At 44.5% G+C, this 24,404-nt stretch overlaps 1 protein-coding gene across 1 annotated transcript in view; it reads right to left on the reverse strand.

Moving 5' to 3' along the window:
* Positions 1–24,404, reverse strand: part of DPY19L1 (dpy-19 like C-mannosyltransferase 1) — a 99,250-nt gene that overhangs the window by 58,026 nt on the left and 16,820 nt on the right. Inside the window, exons 5-7 of the mRNA XM_056118228.1 lie at positions 22,396–22,516; positions 21,336–21,429; positions 6,851–6,908 (exon numbers count right to left, since the gene is read on the reverse strand). Of these exons, the coding sequence (XP_055974203.1) occupies positions 6,851–6,908; positions 21,336–21,429; positions 22,396–22,516 (273 nt within the window). The remainder of the gene's footprint in view (positions 1–6,850; positions 6,909–21,335; positions 21,430–22,395; positions 22,517–24,404) is intronic.

Raw genomic sequence — 24,404 nt, forward strand, 5'->3', positions numbered from 1 at the left:
GGGAATCAAAGCTGGGCCGGCCACATGCAAGGCAAGCACCCTGTCCACTGTACTTTCTCTCTGGTCCTAAAGATTGCATTTTTAATCAGCTACTCAGAAACCAAGAATTAAGGAGTTTTCCTAATTGCTTCATTTTTCAGACTCTACTTTCAAATCATTTTCTTATAACAGAAATCTAGCATTATCTAAATCATTTCTCTTCATCAAGTAAATTATAAATTGTAGTTATTTAGTATGAAACAGTTCATATTTAAGATTCGTTCTCGAATTTCAACTAGTGTTGCTATCTGCAGGATTCATCATGATTTCCTGATAATACTTAGGTTTAGAACAAGTTAACTTGTCTCTGACTGATGTAGTGCAACACTGGCACCAATACTATACACAGTATACAGAAGTTTTCCAGAAAAGACAGCTGATCACTGTAGGCTGGAGAATACTCTTTGTCCAAGAATGGTAGAGGGGAGAAAAGTAAGAGAGAGAGAGAGAGAGAGAGAGAGAGAGAGAGAGAGAGAGAGAGAGAGAGAGAGAGAGAGAATGTTTGCTATAAGGACAGGCTAGGGGTGGGGACAGGAGGGAAACAGGATATTACTAGCAGGAAATGTGATGGATGTTGGAACACTGTACGACTAAAACTCAATCATGAACAACTCTGTAACTGTGAATTTCAGTGATTATATCCCCCCCACAATGGAGACGTTAGTGGTGCCCATTCGAGTAGAATCAATGAACAACGGGAGGACAGTGCTACAGTGCTACATGTCCCCCTCAAAAAGAACTCCATTCCTTAGGTGCACAGGTATGCAGTCACCTACATGCTACTTCTCAGGCCAAAGTCACTGTAGGGAGCCTTCTTCAGCTCATACGGACTCTGAGAGACTCACAGATAGCACTGTGATAATAAAAAAGAGAGATTTCTTGGGAGTTTTTGTCTCTTGTACCATAGACAATACTCTGACCCACAAACATCAATTTGAATTTTTAATACCATTTGTTTCACATAAGAATTAATGTTGTAGGGGCTGGAGTGATAGCACAAAGGCGAAGGGTGTTTGCCTTGCGCACAGCCAACATGGCCGACCCAGGTTCAATTCCCAGCATCCCATATGGTCCCCCGAGCACCGCCAGGTGTAATTCCTGAGTGCATGAGCCAGGAGTAACCCCTGAGCATTGCCGGGTGTGACCCCCCCAGAAAAAAAGGAACTAATGTTGTAGAGATATATCATAATTTACCTTTACTCTGGCTTAATATAGGATTTCTTCTAGTTCTATGAAAATTAACACCTATCTGGCTTGTCTCTGCATTTTCAGGCTATCAATCTATATTCTAACTTTATATATAACTTCTGTGAATCAATCAGCTCTCTCTCAAAAGCAATGAATATTATCTTCATACTTCCATCTATTTCCTGCAATGATTCGAACTTGACCATTCTTTATTTATTTAGAATAAAAAACATATCTACGAGATGCTTTCAAATCAACTCTACCACCTTTGTACTAGGATTATAAACTATATATACATCTTAAGGTTTTCACCATAATTCTTTCTACAGTATAAGAAAATTTGAGACCCAAAAGCAATATAAACTGAAACTGAAAGTGATTAAGTGAGACCCAAAAGCAATATAAACTGAAACTGATTACTGCAATGGTATTTTCTGATAAAAAGATAGGGATGCAAAAATAATTTATAACCAAAAAGGAGCAACATGACACTTGCCATAACCATGCCGCCAGGCCCCGTGCCAGGTTGTTTCACTTGGGGTACCCCAGAGGGGGGCGGGTAAGACCCTGCCCACCACAAGGGACCCAGCCCAGCAACCAAAACCCTCCAGAACTCAACTGCCACCCTGCTCTCCACCTGCTAAGGCCAAACCTCACCCATGGATGAACTTTTCCCTGGACCATGCAGCCGCCAATGCTTTATAGGACACTTCATAGGACACACTCTACCTACAGTCCAAGAGTACCGGATGGCACCACATTTGATGGGATTCAAAGTAGGAGGCAACCAACCTTAGAGGGAAATATTATATTATTTTGGTTCTGCTTTGGGGCAGGGACACCACCTGAAATATGATGATGGGAAGGTGTAACGTGATGAGATTGGTGTTTGAATATTAAACGTAATCAAATATTGTGAACTACTTTATAAAATTTAAAAATTTTAAAAATAAATAATTTATGACAACCAAACCTATTTGTTTTTTAACTGATGCATATCCTGGATAGAACATACTTGAGAGCAATAGAATGGCAAAAAAATATTGAACCTCAGTAGGTATGTTACTGACGATAAAATTAATGTACTAGTACAGAAAATTGTTTTGTGTGTTACAGAATAAGCAAATAAAACTCACTGTAGTTTTGCAGTGGAGAAAGATACAGGTAAAGAGTCATGGAGGCAGAATAGAATTGAATTAAGGAAAGGAATCAGTAAAACTTGGTGATTTTTAGCTTTCAGATGACAGTAATTATATTCAAATATCAATGGATAGAACTGCAAACAGCAATCATCTTCTTTAAAGAGGAAGTATCAAAGACTGAGAATAGTAAACTAAAAAGAGATCCTTTCTCTTTTAACTCATATTATCAATTTTCTCAAAGCCTGGCAGGCTACCCGTGGGGTATTCAATACGCCAAACACAGTAACAAGTCTCACGATGGAGACGTTACTGGGCCTGCTCCAGCAAATCAATGAACAACGGGAGGACCGTGACCGTGATCAATTTTCTTATTTGATCCTTTCCACTCTTGTCATAATCCTGGCCTCCTAGTCACACCTAATAGGTCAGTAACCTCCAAACTTGAGCACTACGTCTTTATTCAACTTGCTGACACATCCCCAGGATTTACAAATAACTGGCACACAACAGACGCATAGAATATTTGTGTTAATGAAGCAGAAAAAAACAAAATAAACAACTTAGCAAAAAACTTACCTCTGGAGGAAAAGGAAATGAAGAGGCACAAGAATACAAGGAAAGGCAGTGACAAGGGAAAGAAAGAAGGAGAAGCCAGCCCCACAGACTGGCAGGAAAGCCCCTGCACCTGTCATTGTAAACAATGAACAAAGGTGCTATTTTGAAATGCCACGTCCATGGCGAAGAGCTGCATGTGATAGCTGGGCTGAGTTCAGAGTGATTACTGGTTAACAGGGAGGGAACTTACTGATTATCAAGAAACTCTGAACCCTTGAGAGAAACAGAGCTTTTCCGTCTTATTTTTATGACCTCTGCCGTATCTTCTATCCACGACTATAGGGTGTATGGGAGTTTCAAAGTGGGTGAGAATGCCTCTCAAACTGTGCATAAACAACAGAACTGTGATAGGGAATTAGAAACATGCATATTCCTATTAGATATTTTATTCAGCTTAGCGAAAATATACTTAAGAAACTAATGTGGGTAAGACACAAGGGTTCATTACATATGCCCCTATAGCAAAAATTTCATATATTTAAAAAATTTAAGATCTGGAAAGATAATATAATACTTGCCTCACATACAGTAAACCTGGGTACAATTCCTGGTACCATAAGTGGTCCCCAGAGCACTGCTAGGAGTCCCCTGAGCACAGTCAGGTGTGGGGTCCCCAAACCAAATAAATAAAACCTGGTATCTTCCCTTATTGTATGAAATTTGCACATGCTTATCATTATACATGTTATCAATGTTTATATTAAAAACTATGAGATAAATTTGGTGATAATATTTTAATCCCATAACCTATTTTAATCCCAAACCTAACCAAAGCTATTTCATATAGTGTTTTTATCTGCTCCAAAACTTAAGAGAAAAAGATTGGTGGGGGGAGGTGTTGTTTGCTTGTTTTGTTCTTAATATTCTCGTCCAAATGCTTTTCAAGCAGCATGTTAAAATTCCCGCACTATTAACCCTTGCTGTGCAGCATGGATTTTATTTTTTAAGTAATCATTTAAAAGGTAGAGCAAAACTGTTCATTTCTGTCCTTACAATTAATCTGAATAAGAACAGAATCAACATTTATCAAGACTGATAAGTGGATAAGCGGAAAATCAAAACTTGGAAGCCATATATAAAAATGTACTAAAGTCGCTTTTAATTACTTGATTTATCATCATTTAGTTCAAAACTAGTTTACACTTTCAATTTTAACGTCATGAATCAAAACACTTTCCTACACTAACACTAGTTTAGACATGTCAGAGCTTCTTCTTAACTGTTTTAGTTAAACTCCAACTCCAATTCCACCATCTTTAGTTTACCTTTTCCATGTAGAATGTGAGTCTGAGTCTGTTTAAATACACAAAATAGCTTTGAAAACTATAAAATTGGAAAACTATTGACCTGAGATATGAAATAAATAGTACTTTACTGTTAAATAGTATTTTACGGGTATAAAATAAAAATTTTTTGATGGAAATTATGTTTGTAGTATGTATAAAAATTACAAGGAAAACATACATTTCTAACCTCTAATTTGTACTGACAGTGATACAGTCAACCTTTCTGTTTGACAAGGAATAGTCTTTAAAAGTTCACCTTTACTTGAAAATTTTCAATCATCTAACAAGCTAAATTTGAGTGCTCAATGTTCCTTTCTTTAACTGATAAGCAGTTATGTCCTAACTTTAGGGCATGTTCACAGAATCTGTGCTAATAATTATTTCATGGTCCACAAGCAGCATTCACAATTGAGATAATTTTTCCCCTCAAAAATCAAATCAAATCAATTAACTGATGTTGTATTGCAATCATTTGTTAAATGCGCTAAGTATATTTGTTTTAAATTTCTCTGATTATAAGTGTTAAGAGTTAATTCTATACCCATTAGTAACCCACTGAATATTTTTTTAAGTTCCGCCTTAATACTACATTTAGGTTTTAAAGAACTACCCTTAAAGCTTTTCAACATGTATTTATTCAAATACTGAAGACACTTTGAGAATTAATTCATAACACGATTAAGCTACTTCACACAAAGCGAAAAAACTTTCCTTTTCTTTCAGTCTTAAACAACTTCCCATGAAAGTAAACTGGACAGAGAAGTATTACTAGAAATGCATTTACAACTATGATTAATGGAGTAGAAGGAATTCACTGGTACATTAAATTTACATTAGAATTGTAACATAAGACTGAGAATGACAGTTCTACAATTACACAGTAGCTACTATGTACCAGACATTGTTCCGGGCACTTTCCATTTACTAATTTATTTCATCTCCGCAATAATCCCATCCAGGGGTTATTCATTATGTTCCTTTACGGGCGGTTTCCAAGGACTCACGGGGATAATGCCGGAGCCAGGATCTGAACACGAGTAAGCCAGATCAGTCTACTTCTAGCAATGCTCATTCAATAAAACTTTAGAAACACACAAATTTATCGATGTAATAAAATATTCTGTGCAAGATTTGGGAAAGTCTATCAGAGAGTACCATAACCACAGCCAAATGGAAACACACTACACATACAGTGCACAGTTCGCATGCAATGGAGTGAATGGACAGCAAGTGCTGACTGGCAGATTCTAGCACAGCTAGAACAGGAGCTTTCAGAGGGTCAGATTTGTTGTGGGGGTGGGGAGGCTTAAGCACACTTGGTGCTTGGGGGGGGTGGGGGAGACTGTGTGATGCCAAAGATCAACCTGGGCCCTCTACACGAAAACACCTTAATCCCTGTACTATCCCTCCAGTCCCCAGAGTTTTAAATCATAAAACGAACAGATGCCGGGCCAAGGTTATGGCTCGGCGGTCTACAACGCATGCTTCTGACAGGTGAGACCCTGGACTTGATTCCTAGTACAGAGAGAGACAGACAGAGCAAGAAAAAGAGGGACAGAGAATGATCCAGGTAGACAGCTGGGTGCAAGCACCATGTTTCTCACATGTGCAGATGTGAGTCCGAGGCCAGGTGTGGCACATAGCCCTGGAATCCCCGACCAAGCAGCCCGCTCAACCCTGCAGGCCCAGCACCCGGCACTGGGCTGAGAGGTTCAAGTGTGGCCCTGCTCCTCCCCAGGGCCACTGGGTGTGACTCCGAGTGTATGCTTTATTCACTCTGAAAACCTAATACATCATTCAAATCAAAATCAAACAAGTGAACTAAAAACAAGTGACACTTGTATGTAAATTTCATGACTTCATCTTTTCTAACAGCTACATAGTACTCCATTGTGTAAATGTACCAAAGTTTCTTTAACCAGTCATCTGTTCTTGGGCATTCAGGTTTTTTCCATATTCTGGCTATTGTAAAGAGTGCTGCAATGAACAAACAAGTGCAGATGTCACTTCGACTATACTTTTTTGCCTCTCTGGGATATATTCCCAGGAGTGGTATTGTCACCCATTGCCTCTTTTGCAAACCACAACATCCAATAGGAGAGAGAGAAAAAAAGGGGATGCCCTGCCACAGAGGCAGGGTGGAATGGGGGGGATGGGGGGTGGGAGGGATACTGGGATCCGTGGTGGTGGGAAATGGGCACTGGTGGAGGAATGGGTATTTGACCACTGTATAATTGAAACCCAAGCACAAAAATTTGTAAGTCTACAACTGCACCTCATGGTGTCTCACTAATAAAAATTTAAAAAAAAAAACAAGTGACACTGCACCACTGTTCCTTCCAATCACTAAGATACATGGACAAAAGAATGGATTATCATTAAGCAAACTTAAATGCCAAGGTTTAAACTAGAAAACAAAGTAAGCACACACATGTTTGAATGCCCCTATAGACTTATAAAGTTAAAAGTCAACCTCTCTCTATATGTCTACTTTATTTAAAAATACCTGACTCCCTAGAGAGGAAAGGTGTTTCTCCACGTGAAGTCCCGTGGCAAGCACAGGCCTGGCCGGCCACCTACCTCTCCGTGATTGAAGAAGAAGCACAGCACTGTCACGAGCCCTCCAAGGCGGCTGCCACTGCAAGAGAGAAGAGCAGCTGCAGTCACGAGTGGCAGGAAATGTAAGATCTTACATTTACATCCGCAGAGTCCTACCGACTGCTGAACTTCATTCACATGGCAAGTGGGTCTTCCGCTCCGCTTCTTTTTTGTCTTCCTTGGGGCCATTTATTTACCTGTGCTTCAGCATTTCTCAAACTGTTTTTCTTGGGACACATCATATACATGCCATCAATAATATCTGTATATGCCCACCCTAAATATTTATTTCCTAAATATAAACACATATTTTGATGTGACCAGCCTATTACCATCCCTCTGAAATGTGTCCCTTTTGTAACCACTATCCTAAAGACCACTTTAAGCAATCCACGCAAATCCAGGCATTTGCAACAGCTGTCAGATCCTGCAGGGTACAAAGGTGCTGTGGCGTGTCAGCCCCTCCCAGCTGGGCATCTCATGTGGCAGTCTCAGTGCCTTGGTGCTAGCACAAAGACTTCCTTCCATGAGAGTAAATATGGGGGCAGGGATGAAGAGGATAAGGACTGGGGAGTCAAGATTCATATCCGACCCAGTCTCAGGTGGATGGCTGCGGAGGAACTCCCGTCCCTGCCCCCACTCACACTCCAGCTGCTGGCCCCTCGGGAACAGGTCCTTTCGGGGCATAGAAGCAGTGCGGTGACCTGCTCTCAAACTCAGCAGACAGCAGGTCAGGCCAGGGTGGCTAGACTGAGCACGTGACCTGGAGGGAAGCAGGTTTCCTGGGCACTTTCGCACTGCCCAGAGGGAGAACAGAGTATGCCTTGAAAACGAATCATTCCTCATATTATTTGCCAAGAAATACTCAGGGCTGCAATCACTGCGATGTGAGCAGTGATAGAGTAACCTAAGATGGCCAAGCAATTACCCCTAATCCCCCAAACACTAATCCCCCATCCACAAAGACGACCACGTAGACCACTTATTGTGATACCCAGGAAAGATGCACTCTTCAGCGTACTTACTTCTACTAGTTTACCAGTTGATAGGCCAACACACCTTAGTGATTAAAAATCATTTCTTCTGCACTTTTACCAACTGTTAGAAAATATGAAACTCATGGTATGCAAATTCTGAAAGATCTGAAGTTTTTTAAACACTTTCTATGTGTACTCATATACTTCTGAGCCTCAATTTCCTCAGAAGAGAGTAAATATGTGAAGGACCTTAAATATAACAATTTTCTAACTCTGCATTTTCCTGTGTCCTTAAAGGACAGAGACTAAAACCAATCATGACAGTTCGAAAATCCATTTGCATGGATTGCTTAAAGTGGTCTTAGAGATTTTTTCACCTCTACTTACCTAAGAAACCTGAAACCAGTCCAGGATCAGCATCAAGTTTTCTTGCATAAATTCATTTATCATTATTATTTATTTATTTTTAACATTTGTATTGAATCACTGAGACCATTACAAAGCTGTACATGATTGGATTTCAGTCTTACAATATTCCAACACTCTTCCCTCCACCAGTGTTCCCAGGTTTCCTCCCATCTCACCCCAACCCCCAACCCCCAGCCTGCCTATAGCTAATGCAGGAGCTTTTCTTCTCTTTCTCTTTCTCTTTCCCTCCCTCCCTCCCTCCCTCTCTCCCTCCCCCTCACTCTCTCTCTCTCTCTCTCTCTCTCTCTCTCTCCACTCTCTCTCCCTCCCTTACTCCCTCCTTCCTTTTGGCCATTGTGATTTGCAATATTGATACAGACAGGTTATCAAGAGTATCCCTTATCTACTTCTAACCCTCAGATCTTGTCCAGCATGATCATTCCCAGCTATTATTGTCACAGTGGTCTCTTCTCTATCATAAATTCTTTTTTTTCTTTATTTATTTATTTATTTATTGAATCGTTGTGGGAAAAGTTACAAAGCTTTCAGGTTTAGGTCTCGGTCATGCAAATATCAATCACATTTCCCTTTACCAATACTTATTTTTCACCACGAAGAACCCCAATAAACCCCCACCCCCCACATCCCCCAATGCCTGTGGGGCAGATGAATTCTAGTTAACACTCTATCTACTTTGACTAGCTTCACTGTTTCGATAAAAGTTGCACCATTATTATTTAGACTTTACCCCCCCAAATCAGCCATGCTGAAAAAGCATTGTGAAATGATTTGCTTTCTACAGCTGGGTTCAAGAATTAAATGATGTCGGCCACTTAGATTTCTGCTATTTTACTTATTAACCCTGGAAGTATTTCTACTGAGAATCAGATAATTAAGAGATTGGTTTCTGTGCTCTAGAGTCATGACCATGCCGGAGAGCCGCTTGTGGGGGGCAACTGGTGACCTCGGTAGGGCGTGAAGGACGGGCCAGAACACCCCCCGTCCCATGAGGTTACAGTCGCGCCCCCACCCCCGGCTCATACCTGCTGTCCACAAGGCTCCCACGCGGCCGCCATCTTTTATCATAAATTCTTAAGAGACGAGAGCATAAAGAGACAATTCTAAGTGTGAGATATGAGACTGAAGAAAGGAAGCCCAGCAGCACAGGTCTAGCATCCTCCTTCCCCTCAACTTGTGGGCCCTCCAGAGCAAAGCAGAGCGAGCCAGAGAGTCAAGGCACCAAGAAGAAAGTGAGACCCAGATGCTGGAACAATACCCAGCGGATCCCTCAAGGAGGTTCTGAGAGACAAACGAATGTCTTTCATTGGACTCCTCTTCTGGGTCAGAATTAGTGTTTAGTCACTGTGACTAGACTGTGGATCTGACCCAGGGCAGACACTAAGTTCAGCATCCACAGAGGAACTGGAACAAAGATGACCGACGCCAGGGCCATGGTGCACTTCACCAGCATGCGGACCTGGGCTGCCCAGAAATAGCGTTGCTGGAGCAGAGGAGTGTGGCAGGGCGCTCTCTGTTACCTAAGGAAGGTAGATGCCAGGGGGTCCTCAGTGATCCTCCTTCCTTTCTTCCTGAAAAGGGGCTGGAGGGTGAGTAACATGGAGAAATTCAGCTAAAAGGCAAGCCACCTGTCTGCAGCCAGAGAGCCCTGCCCTGTACGCACCCCTCTCCTCTCCTCCCCACCCCATGCCAAACACCAGCTCTACTCCAGACAGTCCACACTGCTGCCCACGCATGCCCACCCTGGGTGCCACAGCCACAGACACTGTCAGACATGCCTGCAAGGGCGGCACCTGCATAAGCCTGCGGCCCATTCCACTGCTCTGACCTGTCCAACAGATTGATCCAAAACACAGTCAACTGGCAAAGTTCTCACAATGACTCATACCATAGCCCCTGCCCCAGCCCCTCACACTGATACCACAGCCCTGCCCCGGCCCCTCACACTGACTCACACCACTGTCCCGGCCACAGAGCCTGCAGGGAGGGGACAGAACACAGAAAAGGGGAAGGCTGAGTGCTCCAGGGAGTCGGATGTCCTAGGGAGAAAAAAGCAGGGTTCCACCTGAGAGGAAACATGGGTTCAGAGAGAGGCACAAGCAGAGAGCACAGGTACTCTGGAGCAAACCTGTGGTGTTCCCTAGCGATAAGGCTAGAGTTGGTGACTGCTTGAGGGTCCCAGCTAAAGAGAAAGGCCATAAAGGTCATGCAGGGTCGACAGCAAGGATTAGTGTCGCTGGCTAGGATTGTGACACCAAAAGGAGCAGAGTTTGGCGTTTCTGACCTATAATTCATCCACTGATGCCCAGTGAAAAGTAACATGCTCATCTTTTAAATATTTATCTACGACTGTTAGACCAGATGAGAGATGTTCTGGTAGGCGAGTCACAGAACATTCACACAAAGTATGTTGCTGTTGCCTGGGTTGATGTGACCCATAATCTACGGAAGACACAATTTTAGATAAAAATCCAGCATGTTTATAAAACTAGTGGAGGACACTGTATTTTTTGGTTAAACTATTTAGTAGAATTTGTGCCTTATTGTCTGTATGTGAATAAATGTTGTACATTTTGCAAAAAAAAAAAAAATCCAGCATGAATAAAGAGGAAAACTTAAATTTTTAAAATAGAAATAACAAAATATCAAATGATACCATGGAAGCAAAAGAGAGGAAAGTTCACATTTTCTTAACACTGGGGAGGGACGCAGAAGAGTGGATACAGGGGAGAGAGCAGGCAGCCTCCCGCTCAGAACACAACAGGGGGCTTCCGGAGGGTCCTCGCCTGCTACTAAGGAAGAAGGAGGGATTGCAGCTGGCCTGACAACACACACTCCCAGGGAGGAAGAAGGCCACTAAGGAAAGGAGGGCACTCTGGCAGACAGCCAGCTTTTCAGGCCTTGGGGACATATCTAGAAATAAAGCAGCTACCACAAGTCTCTCCCGTACCACAGAGGCCAATCTGAAAGTTCAGAAAGCCAAGAAGGCAGCAGTGAAGAATGGAAAACTGGGAGGTGAAGGCTCCAGATTCTGTCCCTGGCTGGCTCCTCTCTCAGGAGAAAGGCACTTTGGATAACTAAGTAGTAACAAGAAGGGAAGTAACAGATTTGACCTCCCTCTCCCTCTGCTGGGAAAAACCACTCAGACCTCCCTGGAAGCTGAACATCATTACAGGACTCAATGACCAAGGCTGCAGACCTCCAGGCCACCCAGACCCTCCGTCCTAGTGATCACACTGCCCACTCTGGGAAAGACTGAGGCAAAAAGAAGGACCAAAAGCTTTCCTCACAAGAGCCAAAAAGAAATGGAGGCAGAAAAGGGTCAAGAAGAAAAGGAAAGAAGAAATGAGGTTCAAATCCCAGAAGCCACAGCACCGAGCAGCAGAGAGGAATTCATGAAAGAGCATGAAAGGCCCCCCTGAAGCTGCCTCAGCGCTACAGGTGGGGGGGGGGGGCAGGCATGTGGGCCAGGTGGCCGCAGTGAGGATGTCTGAGGGCGAGACCCAGAAAGTGATGAGCTATTTGTCCCCTGGTAACAGATGCCACCTCTGCTCTGCAGTGAGTCCGAGCAGACAGGCACCTCCACGGGTGTCTGCTGTGCTGCTGAGCGGGGGCCTGGGCTCCCCCACAATGAAGTTGATGGCGGGGTCACCACAATGCGACTCACTGACCACTAGGACCACTTTGTGACCGTCAAGCTTTTAAAACCGGACTCAGGGGCTGGAGAGATAGCACAGCGGGTAGGGCATTTGCCTTACACCCGGCCGACCCGGGTTAGATTCCCAGCATCCCATATGGTCCCCTGAGCACCGCCAGGAGTGACTCCTGAGTGCAGAACCAGGAGTAACCCCTGTGCATAGCCAGGTGTGACCCAAAAAGCAAAATAAATAAATAAATAAATAAAAAACCAGACTCAGCCAAACTCTGAAAACAAGAGGAAATCTCTCTCAGGGGGAGCCAGAGGTCATGCAGACAACACATAAAAAACCAAGACAGGAAAAGAACCTAAGAACATCAGATTTCAATGCAAGGGTTCCAATATCTACTAGAAGATTTGACGGGGGTGGGGGGTGGGGAAGGAGGACAAAACCAGAGATAACAGTGAAGAGAAAGTTGTGCATAAATAAAATGAGAATGTTTTCCCCAGAAAGAATTCAGATGGATGAGGCCACAGGGTGACCAACAGAAAGAATGAAACAGCATCTCCCCTACCATGACCCGGAGGGCACTGGAGTGACAGCAGCAGATACAAGCTGCCACACACTGAAGGGACTGATGGCAAAGAAGAGAAACTTCCAAAATCCTGCAATGAGTCAACAGTCTCCAAAACTCTGAAGGGACAGCTCTAACGCAAGAGCAAATCCACAACCAGAGGCAAAGGGAAGGTGAAGCCTGACATAAAGACCTGCCTCCCTGTCCCATTATCTCTGCAGAGTCCGGGGAAGTCCCTGCAGGTCTGGCTGTCCAAGGGGAAGATGTGAGAAGAAGCCAACAGTGACCGAGGGTCAGTGCCGGGGAGAGCAGCCGGGCAGCAGGCCCAGAGACCTGACCCTTGTCAGAGGTGCCAGAAGGGAAACCCTGAGGGGTAAGGGCAGAATTCTTAGCAGGGATTTCACACACTGGGCAAAGCAGACCGTGATTCATAGTTCAGCTGATGATCTGCACCACGCAGTATGCAGAAAACGCAGAAAAACAAAGTATTAGGCAATTACAATCAACAAGAAAAATCTCAAGTTATCCAGAAACATTTACACTCTGATGTGGCAGTAAGGAACTCTCCTATGTGACCAGAGTCAGAATAGGTGGGTTCATGTGCAAGCTACAGTTTCTCTAGATCAATGGAGGAGGAGTCAGAGCTGGGTGAGGCAAAGCACTGCAACACATTTAATCCAACAATCCCAGAGAACACAGAAACCGAATTTGCACACAAAAGATTCCAAAAAGATACTAGAAAATAACACATCCAGTTGTGAAAACAGGAACAAAAAAAGGGGTTCTCTACATTCATTTGGCAATAGTTCTGAGGGGGAAAAGTCACGAAAATTTTCAGATGACATTCATACAGATGTTCTGACTCGCCAAACATAACAGTATAATGTCTCCATTTAGCTTGAAAAACCACCAAAGAAACTTTCCAAGGACCAGGCTGAGGGAAGGGGAGAAGACAGTGGCCAGGGTGCATGCCTACTGCTCTGGGTTCCACTCCTGGCACCCCATGGTGCCTGAACATCATAGGCCAGAATGGAGGCTGCCGAGCTGGCTTGTGGGTGGCCCTGGAGCATCCCAGCACTGAAGGGGTGACCTGGGCATCCCCATGCCCTAGGGAGGGAACAGTTGCATCGTCGGGTGCCTGCCTCAACAGCAGCCCAAATGGCCAAGTGGCCAAGTACTGCCTGTGTGGCCCCGGGCCTCCTGACCTATTTCAGAGCTCCCTGAGCCCTGCATGAACTTAGACACACACACACACACACACACACACACACACACACACACACACACACCAACTGGAATAGAACTAACCACTGACCCATCTAAACAATGGATTGTTAATGAGCCAATTCCACAGAGGATGATGACTGGGACATTCCCACACTCTGTGCTACCTTCCATTCCCACTGCTATTTAAAGCACCAAGAATGACTCTCGAAAATGTAACTGATGAAGAAACTATTAAAATACAAAACAAGAGCAAAACAGGGTCCTGATAACCGGCAATATGAGAAAATAAGCAGGCACAGCTCACACAAAGATGAACAGCGTGCACAGAACAGGCCAGAGCAGATGCACAGCCATCTCGGCACTCTTGGAAATCAATTACAGAGACAAGCGTGACGTCTAGAGCCTTCCAAGAAATATTTTTCTGTGAAGTAATTTAAGCCTCTATGAAACAAAAATGCCATTATTTCTGCACTTGTAACAGCAGCTCTGTCCACATGGCACAAGGTATTTGTGTAGAAATAATTAGCTCAGATAAATACACGTCAAATGTGTTCCTCAGTGGAGCAGAATGCAGTGATGGGAGCACTCCCCAGGGAGCCCAACATTGTGAAATAGGCAACATCCTACACCTCTGAGGACTGCATGAGCTTAGACTACACCTGGCGTAGAGAAGAGCCAGGAACAGGAAGGGTTCCATGTCAGTTTCTTCAGTGAACAATTAGTCCTCAGCAAACACCACAATCCATAGAGAGAAAGCTTCAGGTGAGTTCACTGAAAAAGTCTCCTCAGCTTGGTAGATGGTAACAATGCTTGTGTGACAGCTACTAAGATTACCACTGTGCCTTTCACATGGCAACCCAAGCTGAGACTTTGTGAAAATAATTTACTTTGGAGCCAGAGCAATGGTGCACAGGTAGGGTGCTTGCCTTGCACATGGCTGACCCGGGTTCAATCCCTGGCATTCTAGAGAGTCCCCTGAGCCACCAGGAGTGATCCTGAGTGCAGAGTCAGTGGTCACCCCTGCGCATTCACTGGATGTGGCCCCCCAAAAACCCCAAAATAATAATAGTAAAATTATTTATTTCATTCAAATATATCTTCTGAAGGCAGGTGTCCTTCCAGATACCCTGCAAACATTTTCTATTCTCACCAAGTAGGCAGAGTCCTAACTCGAGGAAGTCCACCTGTGTACCCAATCACAACTGAACACTTCACCCCACACCCCTCCTGGCCTTGGCCGAGACTGAGCACCAGCACTGAGGGGTCGGGACCCTAGAAAAACTCTGCCATTTGATGAACTGGATGTAACACTGGAGTCCCTGTTCAATCCTGAACGTACCTTTGCATTCTATTTTCCTTTTTATCTTAAGGCAGGCTTAGGAACTGGCAAGCGCTCGGCCATCCCCACATCATTCATGCAAAAGACACAGAGTGTTCCGGCTACTGAGCTTACCACAATTCTCCCGCAACACCTCACCCCAGGCCTAACCATGACTGCGACACTTGGGCAGCTAAATATAAAGGTAAAGGTAAAGGTAAAGGCCCTCCCGTTGATCGTCGATTTGCTCGAGCGGGCCCAGTAACGTCTCCATTGGAGACTTTGTTGTTACTGTGTCTGGCATATCCAATACTCTCGGTAGCTTGCCGGGCTCTCCGAGAGGGGCGGAGGAATCGAACTCGGGTCGGCCATGTTGGCCGCTTGTAAGGCGAACGCCCTACCCGCTGTGCTATCGCTCCAGCTCCAAATATAAAAGGAAACGTAAAAAAGCAAAGTAGATTTTAATGCTAAGATTATTCCCCGAATAGTTATTAAATCCATGAAACAAGTAAGATTTTTAAAGAAATAGCCACAGAATAAAAACTATTAGAAATTAAAAGCATTAAAAAAAGAAATTAAAAACTCACTATAAGGTCGGAAAACTAAAGTCAATAAAATTTTTTAGAATGTAGAGTGGCAAGGAATTTTCTAACACAAAATGATATGGAAATCAGAATACTGGAATATACAACATACAAATAAAACACATAAAAAATAAGAGAAGTAAAAGTAATGAAGAAATTGGTCAAGAAAATTTCCCAGAAATGAAGGAACTAAGAACTACATCTGTGAAACAATCCAACATAAGTTCAAGAGCAAACACTGAAGAAGATTCACACCAAGACATATCACTGAAATTCAGCACTGTCTAGCAGCTCCCACAGAGAGAAAGAGGACACCAGATCCCAGAGCACATGAGGGCTCAGAGCAGTCTAGAGGGCTGAGAGCAGGCAGTGTGGGGGGAGCCCCACTCGGCTCTGTGTGGCTGAGGGGCCCACCCCATGTGGGTGGCTTCTAAACCCAAATTAGGGAATGCCTGACCAGCAGCACTCTGGAAAAAAAAAAAAACAGAAGTCGTGTGTGATGCCTTCAAGATTCTAGAGAAAAATCATTCTGCTAAGCTAGTTTTAAACCCGGGTTAAAACCAAATAAGAAGGGAAATAGCAACATTACCAAACATGCACAGTCTCCTAAGACGTGACCTCCCACACACCCACTCACAAGCCACGAGCAGACAAATGTTCTACCAAATGACAGACAGTGGCGATTCCATGCGAGAGCAGAGGAGCTGCAGGAAGGGCGCAAAGAGCACAGACGCACCTGTGTTTGGTTTGTCCCCGTACCTCCCCCTCTCCTGCTGGCACCTCCTGCAGAGGGCATTTCACCCACCCATGCTATTCCCAAGTGAGAGCAGTGTGTAGAGGTGAAGCAAAGGTGGGAACAGGCTTCCCAGCGGATTTCTCCGGACACCACGCCCAGACCCACCCTTGACTATGCCAGATGCGCCCTCAGTGGTGTCCGGCATCCCTCAGGAGTCGGCTGAGGCCCTTGGCAGGTTTCCCGGAAGCATGCTGGCCTGGCAGCTCCCTCTCTCAGAAGAGACCCACAGTCACACTCTGCCACATTCACCACCTGCCTCTTCCTTGCCAGGCGGGGGACCCAGTACTTTCTACTCCTGATTCTGCCCAGTCCACCCTGGGGAGCAGGAGAGAGGAGGAGAGAGAAAGAGAGAAGGATGAGGAAGAGAAGAGGTGAAGGGGGAAGGGGCGAGGGAGAAAAGGGATGAGGAGAGACTGGCTGAGAGAGAGGTGAGATGGGGAGACAGGCAGGCAGCCATCAGCAGCTGGGGGAAGCGTCTGTGCTGAGCGGCAGCTGCAAGCAGCGGGCCCCAGACAAGGCAGCAAGCGCTGAGGGCCCTGAGGGCCAGTGGCCACGGTGACAGCCCCATGCTGCCTGTTCTGCTGGCACCCGAGAAGCAGGCGGGGCTGACAGGAGCCCTGACAGCAGTGGGTGCCCCAGCCCCCTCCTTTCCTCTCTGGGGCGGAAACCGCAAGGGGCTCCAAGAGAGCCAGCGGGGGACAAGGGTAGCCCAAAGGACAGTTCAATTAAAACCTTATTTCAGTCTTGTCCTCTGAGAGGTCCAGCTAAGAAAAGCAAGTGATCCTGGGGAAATGGAAGAAGGGGAAGGCCGGGACAAGAAAGGATCGCAAGGAAGAAGAGAATCTGGCAGCGCGGAAGGATGAAGCAGTTCAACAGCAGAGGAACCAGCCTGAAAACAGAGACCAGCGCCCACCAGCCAGTCCTCTTCAGCACAGATCCTGCCTTGCATCCACTTCAAAGAAAAAGGCCCCCCCAAACACCGGGCTCGGTCTCGCTTCCCCAACACGTCCCACTCAGGGGGCATCACTCAGACCAACCTGGAGAACTGACCTCACCCGTGCTCCGTTCCCCTCCCTGCCTGTACCCCAGAGTACCCCACCATCAGAGGCGCCAGAAAGCAGAGTCAGGAGACAAGTGGGAAAGAGGGGAGCGGAGAGGGCAGGTCGGAGACGGACCCAGAAAGGAAAGGGTTGTGGAGGGGCTTGTCTTGCACCAAGCTGACTTGGGTCCAATCCCAGGCACCCCATACGGTCTCCTGGGCCACCAGGACTGATGTCTGAGGGCAGACACTGAGAGGACTCGGCACTCTGCCCAATTTCACTATCTTGTTGTGCTTTTAATTTTCCATTCTACTCCATTTCTGTTCAATTTGCTTGTCTGACTTCAGATAACTTTCACTGAGATTATTTAAAAACAAATAACACCTCTTGATTAGAAATGCCACTGTCAACCTTCCTCTGAATTCCTAATCTACTAGACAAATCTCACCTCGCCCATCAATATAACACTATTTATCTAGAGCTTCTAGCGCCATTTTGTATAAAATCCCTTTCACTTTCAACCCACGGGTGTTCAGAAGTCTGACGCTGTATCCTACTTTTATAAAATTAGAAGTGTGACTAAACTTACCATCCAGAAAGAAAACATTACGAAGTAACTAGTAATTTGAGCTCTCTAAAAATATGCATGTCAAAAACATTTTTAAATGGAATTTTTAAAGGCTGATCGGAAAGAAGTGATAGAAACTTCATTCAACTTCGTGTACAGCAGAATCACCACAAAAGCGTCGGTGCCCAGACCTGCCAGGCGAGACTTGCAGTCAGACAACATCCCTGCAGCGGAGCGACTCCAGAGGCAGGAAACTGGAGTCCAACTGTGCTGGAAGAGCCTCAACTCAAGGATGTGTTTGGACAGGGCTCAAGGGATCATTCAGGGTCCAGAGAAGCTAAAAGGAGCGCAGGGAGAGCTGAGGAACGCAGCTGAGCACAGAGTTGAGTCTCCTGCGCCAAGCCTGCTCCAGGGGCAGCCCTCCCACTGCCTGGAAGCACTCAGCATCTGCGGGGGTGCAGGGCCGGAAAGCAGAGGGGCTAAGGCCACTGAGCACGCAGGTGCCACTGGGGACACCACAGACAGCCATCTAGCAGTCCCACTGCTCCAAGTTAAAGAAAGCCGCCCCTCCTGCTACACCAAGCAAAATGTACACATTTTGCATTGAAATCAGTCAGAAAGGGTCTTTATACCATGACCCATCACATATATATGAATATAACAAAAGCTTCTCTAACAGCTATTACTGTGCATGTTACAATCTACTACTCACGTTTGTATTCTTTGCTTTCTCATACAGAAAGAAAGAAAGAAAGAAAGAAAGAAAGAAAGAAAGAAAATGCTTAGCCCAGTCCACTAAACTGGTTTTAAAATCCCCTATGTTAGACTAAGAGTTAGAAGAATTCCCCACATTAGTCCAGAAGCTAGACAGCTACAGAACGCTGCTACTGCCCAGCTGTGTCACAGTGGGAAGAAAGGGTTTCAGCAACATCAGGCTCAGCTGCTGGGCCCCTGCCAGATCCCCAGACCCATGTTTCGTCATCCCCTTCCCAACAGAAAGTAGAGCATAATGGAGCCAGGGAGTCAGCTCAAAGGGGTGGAGGGCATGCTTGGCATGGATAGGCCAGCCTCCATCCCAGGCACCCCATGCTCTTCCTGAAAGTGCTCTTCCAGCACTGCTGAACCCAACACCACGTGCTCTACTGGCACTGCTGGGTACAGCCCACGTGGCCCCCAGCACTGCTGAGTATAGCCAAGCTGGGCCCCCGGCACTATGGGGTATATCCAGCTAGCCCCCAGCATTGCTGGTATACATATAGTCTGGGTGGGTCTCAGCACTGCTGGTATATGTATAGCCTTGGGGGCGGGAGTCTCAGCACTGCTGGTATACGTATAGCCCAGGGGGGTCTCAGCACTGGTATATGAATAGCTCAAGGGGTTTCAGCACTGCTGGTGTATGTATAGACAAGGTGACCTCCAGCACTACTGGAGAGGTCCCTGCTTTTTCCCCAGAAGGAAGAATATTACTAATTGGTATAATGATAGGTTATTTTTTGTGGTCTGAGAACACTATTATCATTATTGTATAAGAAATACATATGTAATATTACATTTCCAGACCTTCAAAATAACCTGCCAAATCATAGCAAAAAGAAATGTTCCACTGTCAGATAGCAGAGGAAGCCTTTTCATCCTCCTCCTCCTCATCAACATCTTCATCTTTCTCACTTATTTTGGACTAGGCTTGAGACCATTCTGGCACTGGGTCCTTCTACCATGCTACCTCCACTAATCTGTGTCCATCCCAGGAATATTGAGATCCTCCTCCCATATGTCAAGTTTTCTGCTTTTACCTATTCCTGAAATTTTCTTCTCCTCCACCTATTCAAAATGCCCTGATCCTCCAAGTCTGGTTTCAAGCAATCCTCCACACAAAACACATTTCTCCTGACTACAGGACTCTTAACTGCCACCAATCCCAACATGCTCTCAGAACCCAAACATGCAGTCTCAGAAGGAACCCATGTGGTAGCTACTGTCTTTACTGAACCAACAAACATGCACCTCCCACATGGAGAGAAAGATGGAAAACTACGGGGGCTGAAGACTGAGAAATCTTCAGAAGCCCCCTCCCCAAAACCCAAAATCACATCATATTTGCAGCAAACATGGCTCCAGGCTTTAAAATAATGGTCATCACAAGCATTATATGGAAAGGATATTAAGTGCCCCTTTAATGTTTAAAATTTTTCAATTAGGAAATACAACTATATATTAGATATTTAGCAATGCCACATATCGCTTCTAACTTCTCTTAAACTTTAATCTCCCACCTGCAATAGTCATTTCTAAGAAAGACAGGAGACACTCTACGAAACAGATTCTCTCAAGTTTCTCATCAAGAAATTTGACTTGGGCTCACTACAGAACAAGGCACACTGGCTTTACTTTCCTTCAGACAGCCTGTTTTGCTGTCACCAAACACTTTTGGTTAGATCTTTGTATCTTGTTTCAAAAACTGTCTTTTCCAAGTCATCTTTTAATCATGTATATTCGTTTTCATTATCTCCCAATCAAATAATTAAAAGAACTTCCTTGGGGCTAAGTTAGAAATAGTAACATCAAAATACCTGACATCTATATATAAAAAGTGTTTGAAATCATCTCATAATTATGTCCTCATCTGGCAAATATTTATCAAGCACTTGCTACATACTCAAACTCTGAGACAGGAACTCCAGTGATCCCTGGAGACCTCCAACAGAAATGTCATGCTCCCAAAGCAAGGAAGATAACAGAATAATGATTCACATTCATTACCCAAGACTGAAACTCAGGGACATAATGCTCTTACTTTTATACTACAGTGCAGCAGAAACTGGAAAAAAGAAAATTCTAAACAGTCTATGTAAAATTGGTTAAATGCCCTGTCCCCAAATGAATATTTAAAAACCCTTAACAAACTTGGTAATCTTTAATATTGAAAACGTTGCTCAACTATGCAGTAAATTACATCAGATTTAACTATATATATAAAATATATTTCTATTTTAATATTAGCAAAGAGCCATTAACACCGTTTAATGAATGTTCCCTTATATGTTATATAAATAACATATTACTTCTGTTCAAATGACTATAAACATTTAAAATGTATCAAATACCATTTCCATGCTTCACTTAATAATCTTCACATATTTTCAGTTTGGTGCCCATGCCAATGATAAAATTATCCAACAGGAAATAATTTTATAACCCCAAGTAAATGTATAAAAAAGGACTATTGTTATAAAACTGAGCTATGTTAAATATTATTTTCTTTTATTATTCTAGTAGACATCATCACAAATACATACTAAAAAATTCCCATCTGCCTTACCTTAAATATGTGCCATATATGAAGAACAACGCCATCATCAATCCATTTAAAATAAAAATCACAGCAACATAAAAGCAAGCAGGATCTCCCAATCCTTTCAAAACAAACAAAACATATGCTCTCACTAGAAACGCCTTCATGTGCCTGGCAATTCCTATTAAAATGTACACCCTTGAAAACGGTGCCAGACCCATAACAGGCTGCCTCTTCTCAGCACTTGCGCAGAGGCTCTGAAATGGGGCGAGAACTCCTCCCCAGCACCCCCAGAGGTACGGGACCTGTGCCTATCTAAGTCTGGCTAGGCTGGGATAATCGCAAAAGATACAGCAGGGATAGGTGAAGCGGCTTCTTTTGGGTTTTTTGTTGTTTGCTTTGTTTGGGGGAGGGGGGGCATATTGGGCCACATTCAGCGGTTACTCCTGGCTCTGCACTCAGAACTCCCCCCGGTAGACTCAGAGAACCATATGCGATGGTTCAAACCTCAGTCATCTACGTACAAGGCAAACATCTACCCATGTACTATCACTCCAGCCCGTGATGTGGCTTCTGCAGCAAGTTGGACAAGGTCCAGCTGGGAGCCCTGAGACCCAGAAGACACCCCTGGCCGACCTACAGTGCCCTGAGTTAGAAAAGTCCAGGATGACGCAAACAAAGGCAATGGGGGGGGGGGGGGCGGGGACCGAGCTCCAGCTAAGCCCAGGAGCCCACAGAAAAGGCACCACCTCTGCTTTGCGCCACACTCCTTTCCTGTGGACCCCAGAAGGACATGTAACCATAGTTGCTGTGGTTCTGTGGACATTAAGGTGAGGTGGGGTGGGGGGTATTGGCCACACTGAGCAATGTTCAGGGCTTACTCCTGGTAGTAATGAAGGGACCATATGTGGTGCAGGGGGCAGAGATGAGGGATGGAACCAAGGCCACCAGCATGCAAGGCAAGTGCCTTGTAAACTATATAGGATATAATAAACTATATCCTGGACTCAAAATTATTGTTACTTAGAAGTTTGTGCTAGTTTATCCTGTACCAGGTAACTGGGAACTCCCGCAAAAAGAAACCTGCCTTCACAGCTTTCAATAGGACTGAGTCCTTCACCCCGTGTGACTGTCCAGCATATCTTGGTCTGAATGCCAATCAAATCCATTATTTTGGTATAGATCCGGTACCAGCTGGCTAAAATTACCTATTAAAAAGAAAGAGACATCATAAGAAAAGATACTATCTCTAACAGTCTCATTACTAAAATCTTTTTTATAGATTTTGATAATTATTAAACTTCCTTTCTTCCCATCTACTTGGCAAGTTTTTAGGCTATAAAAATTGTGCCTCACAATCTCCTACACAAATTTTTCCCTGGTCAATCTTTATCTACAGCTTTCTTGTTATGTAAAACATAACAAAAAACATGCAAGATTTGTAGTGTTTTAAAACCTATGAAATTCAGTGCACATGGAGAGCTGACAAGCGGAAGCGATAATCAGCAGGTAAGGCGCTTGCCTTGCACACAGTCAACCTGGGTTCGATCCCTGGCAACCCATATGGTTACCTGAGCCCTGACAGGAGTGATCCCTGAGCACAGAGACAGGAGTAAGTTCTAGAACAAACAACAGATTCTGTCTCGTTGAATAGATCTAATTTTCAAGATGTGAATTCTCCTTCATGTTAATTCATAAACATTAAACAACACAAAGCAAAATACCAGCATCTGCCTAGAACGGCTATGTGGAAAAGCACCAAAAGGTGACAAAGAAGGGAATATCCTAACAGATCAGAGTCGATGACTGCAGTAATTAAAGAAAAAAATAGAGGTACAAGAAAGCTCAGAGCAATTTTGATGGGGTGCTAATGTACACCAGACCCGTTTCTGGACAGACAGCCTCATCCGCCCTCAGCTGAAAGGGTCAGCTGAGGCCCCTAGAGACTCAGCTGCCAGTAGGAGTGAAGTCACGGGAAGTCAGGGCATAAGATGCTGCCCACTAGGTCAACCTGTACCTTCGGGGCAAAAAGGCATCAGCAGCCTGATGATACCTTCAGGCTTCCTGATATCCCAAAAATTGTAGCTGTGCCTCTGTCCAGACCCCAACAACCTGGGATCAAGTTTTCCGAGATATTAAATGCCAAAAGTTAGGTATGTGGGAGTCACACCCACAAGACACCTCCAGCTCAGCTATACAAGCTCATTTATTGGCCTTGCTTCAGAGACCCATAAATAAATCTCAAAAGAGATCAAAATCAGGCCATTTAGCGCATTAATAGCCGTGATTCAAAGACTCACAAATGAATCTCAGAAGAGAGCAGCTCACCAGAGATGCCTCCAGATGCAGAGATTTCTCTGGACCCTAATTATTTAAAATTTTAGAATCCCAGGAGCGAGCGGCTGTAACATCTCATGCTATTCATAACAAAGCAATACAAAATAAATGGTCTAGCATTTGCCTGTGGGGCAGGCTTGAGTGGTGGTGGAAAAATTCAAAACAATGGTGGTGGGAAGGTGTAATGGTGGTGGGACTGGTGTTGAAATATTGAATGTAACCAATTATTGTGCACAACTTTATGAAAATAAAATTTAAAAAAAATAGTAGTAGACCACAGTGGAGTCTGTGGAATTAACAGTGGCACAATGAAAACTGTGCTGTGAGATCCCACTTTTTCTGTCTGATCCTGTTTCTCTGACGGTAAAGGCAGTCATGGTTACACGAGGTACTCAACAGGCAGTACATTCAGTCAGAAAACATGGAATCTTGGTTCTCATGCATTTATCCCTAGTGCCACCTTCTCACTCATCAACAGAGCTAACTCACTGATGAAGAAGTTCAACTCCAGGGGACTGAGACTGGCAGAGGGAATGAGCAGAGCTGAGGACAGCCACTGTGGCGTGAGGCCACGTGCTGCCTTACTCCCAGTATCCTAAGAAGGGAGCTCATGATGGGGCTCACAGGAGAATCTCTCAAGGCGAGAACTATGAGTTCGATTAAGAAGTCAAATCCTAGTCTGGCTATAGACAATCCTCGGATGTGTCAGATAAAGGCAGGGATGCAAAGGTGAAACCCAAAATTAGTGAAATCACTGCC

The sequence above is a fragment of the Sorex fumeus genome, unplaced genomic scaffold (assembly GCF_029834395.1).
Source record: "Sorex fumeus unplaced genomic scaffold, SorFum_2.1 ptg000037l, whole genome shotgun sequence".
NCBI lineage: Eukaryota > Metazoa > Chordata > Mammalia > Eulipotyphla > Soricidae > Sorex > Sorex fumeus.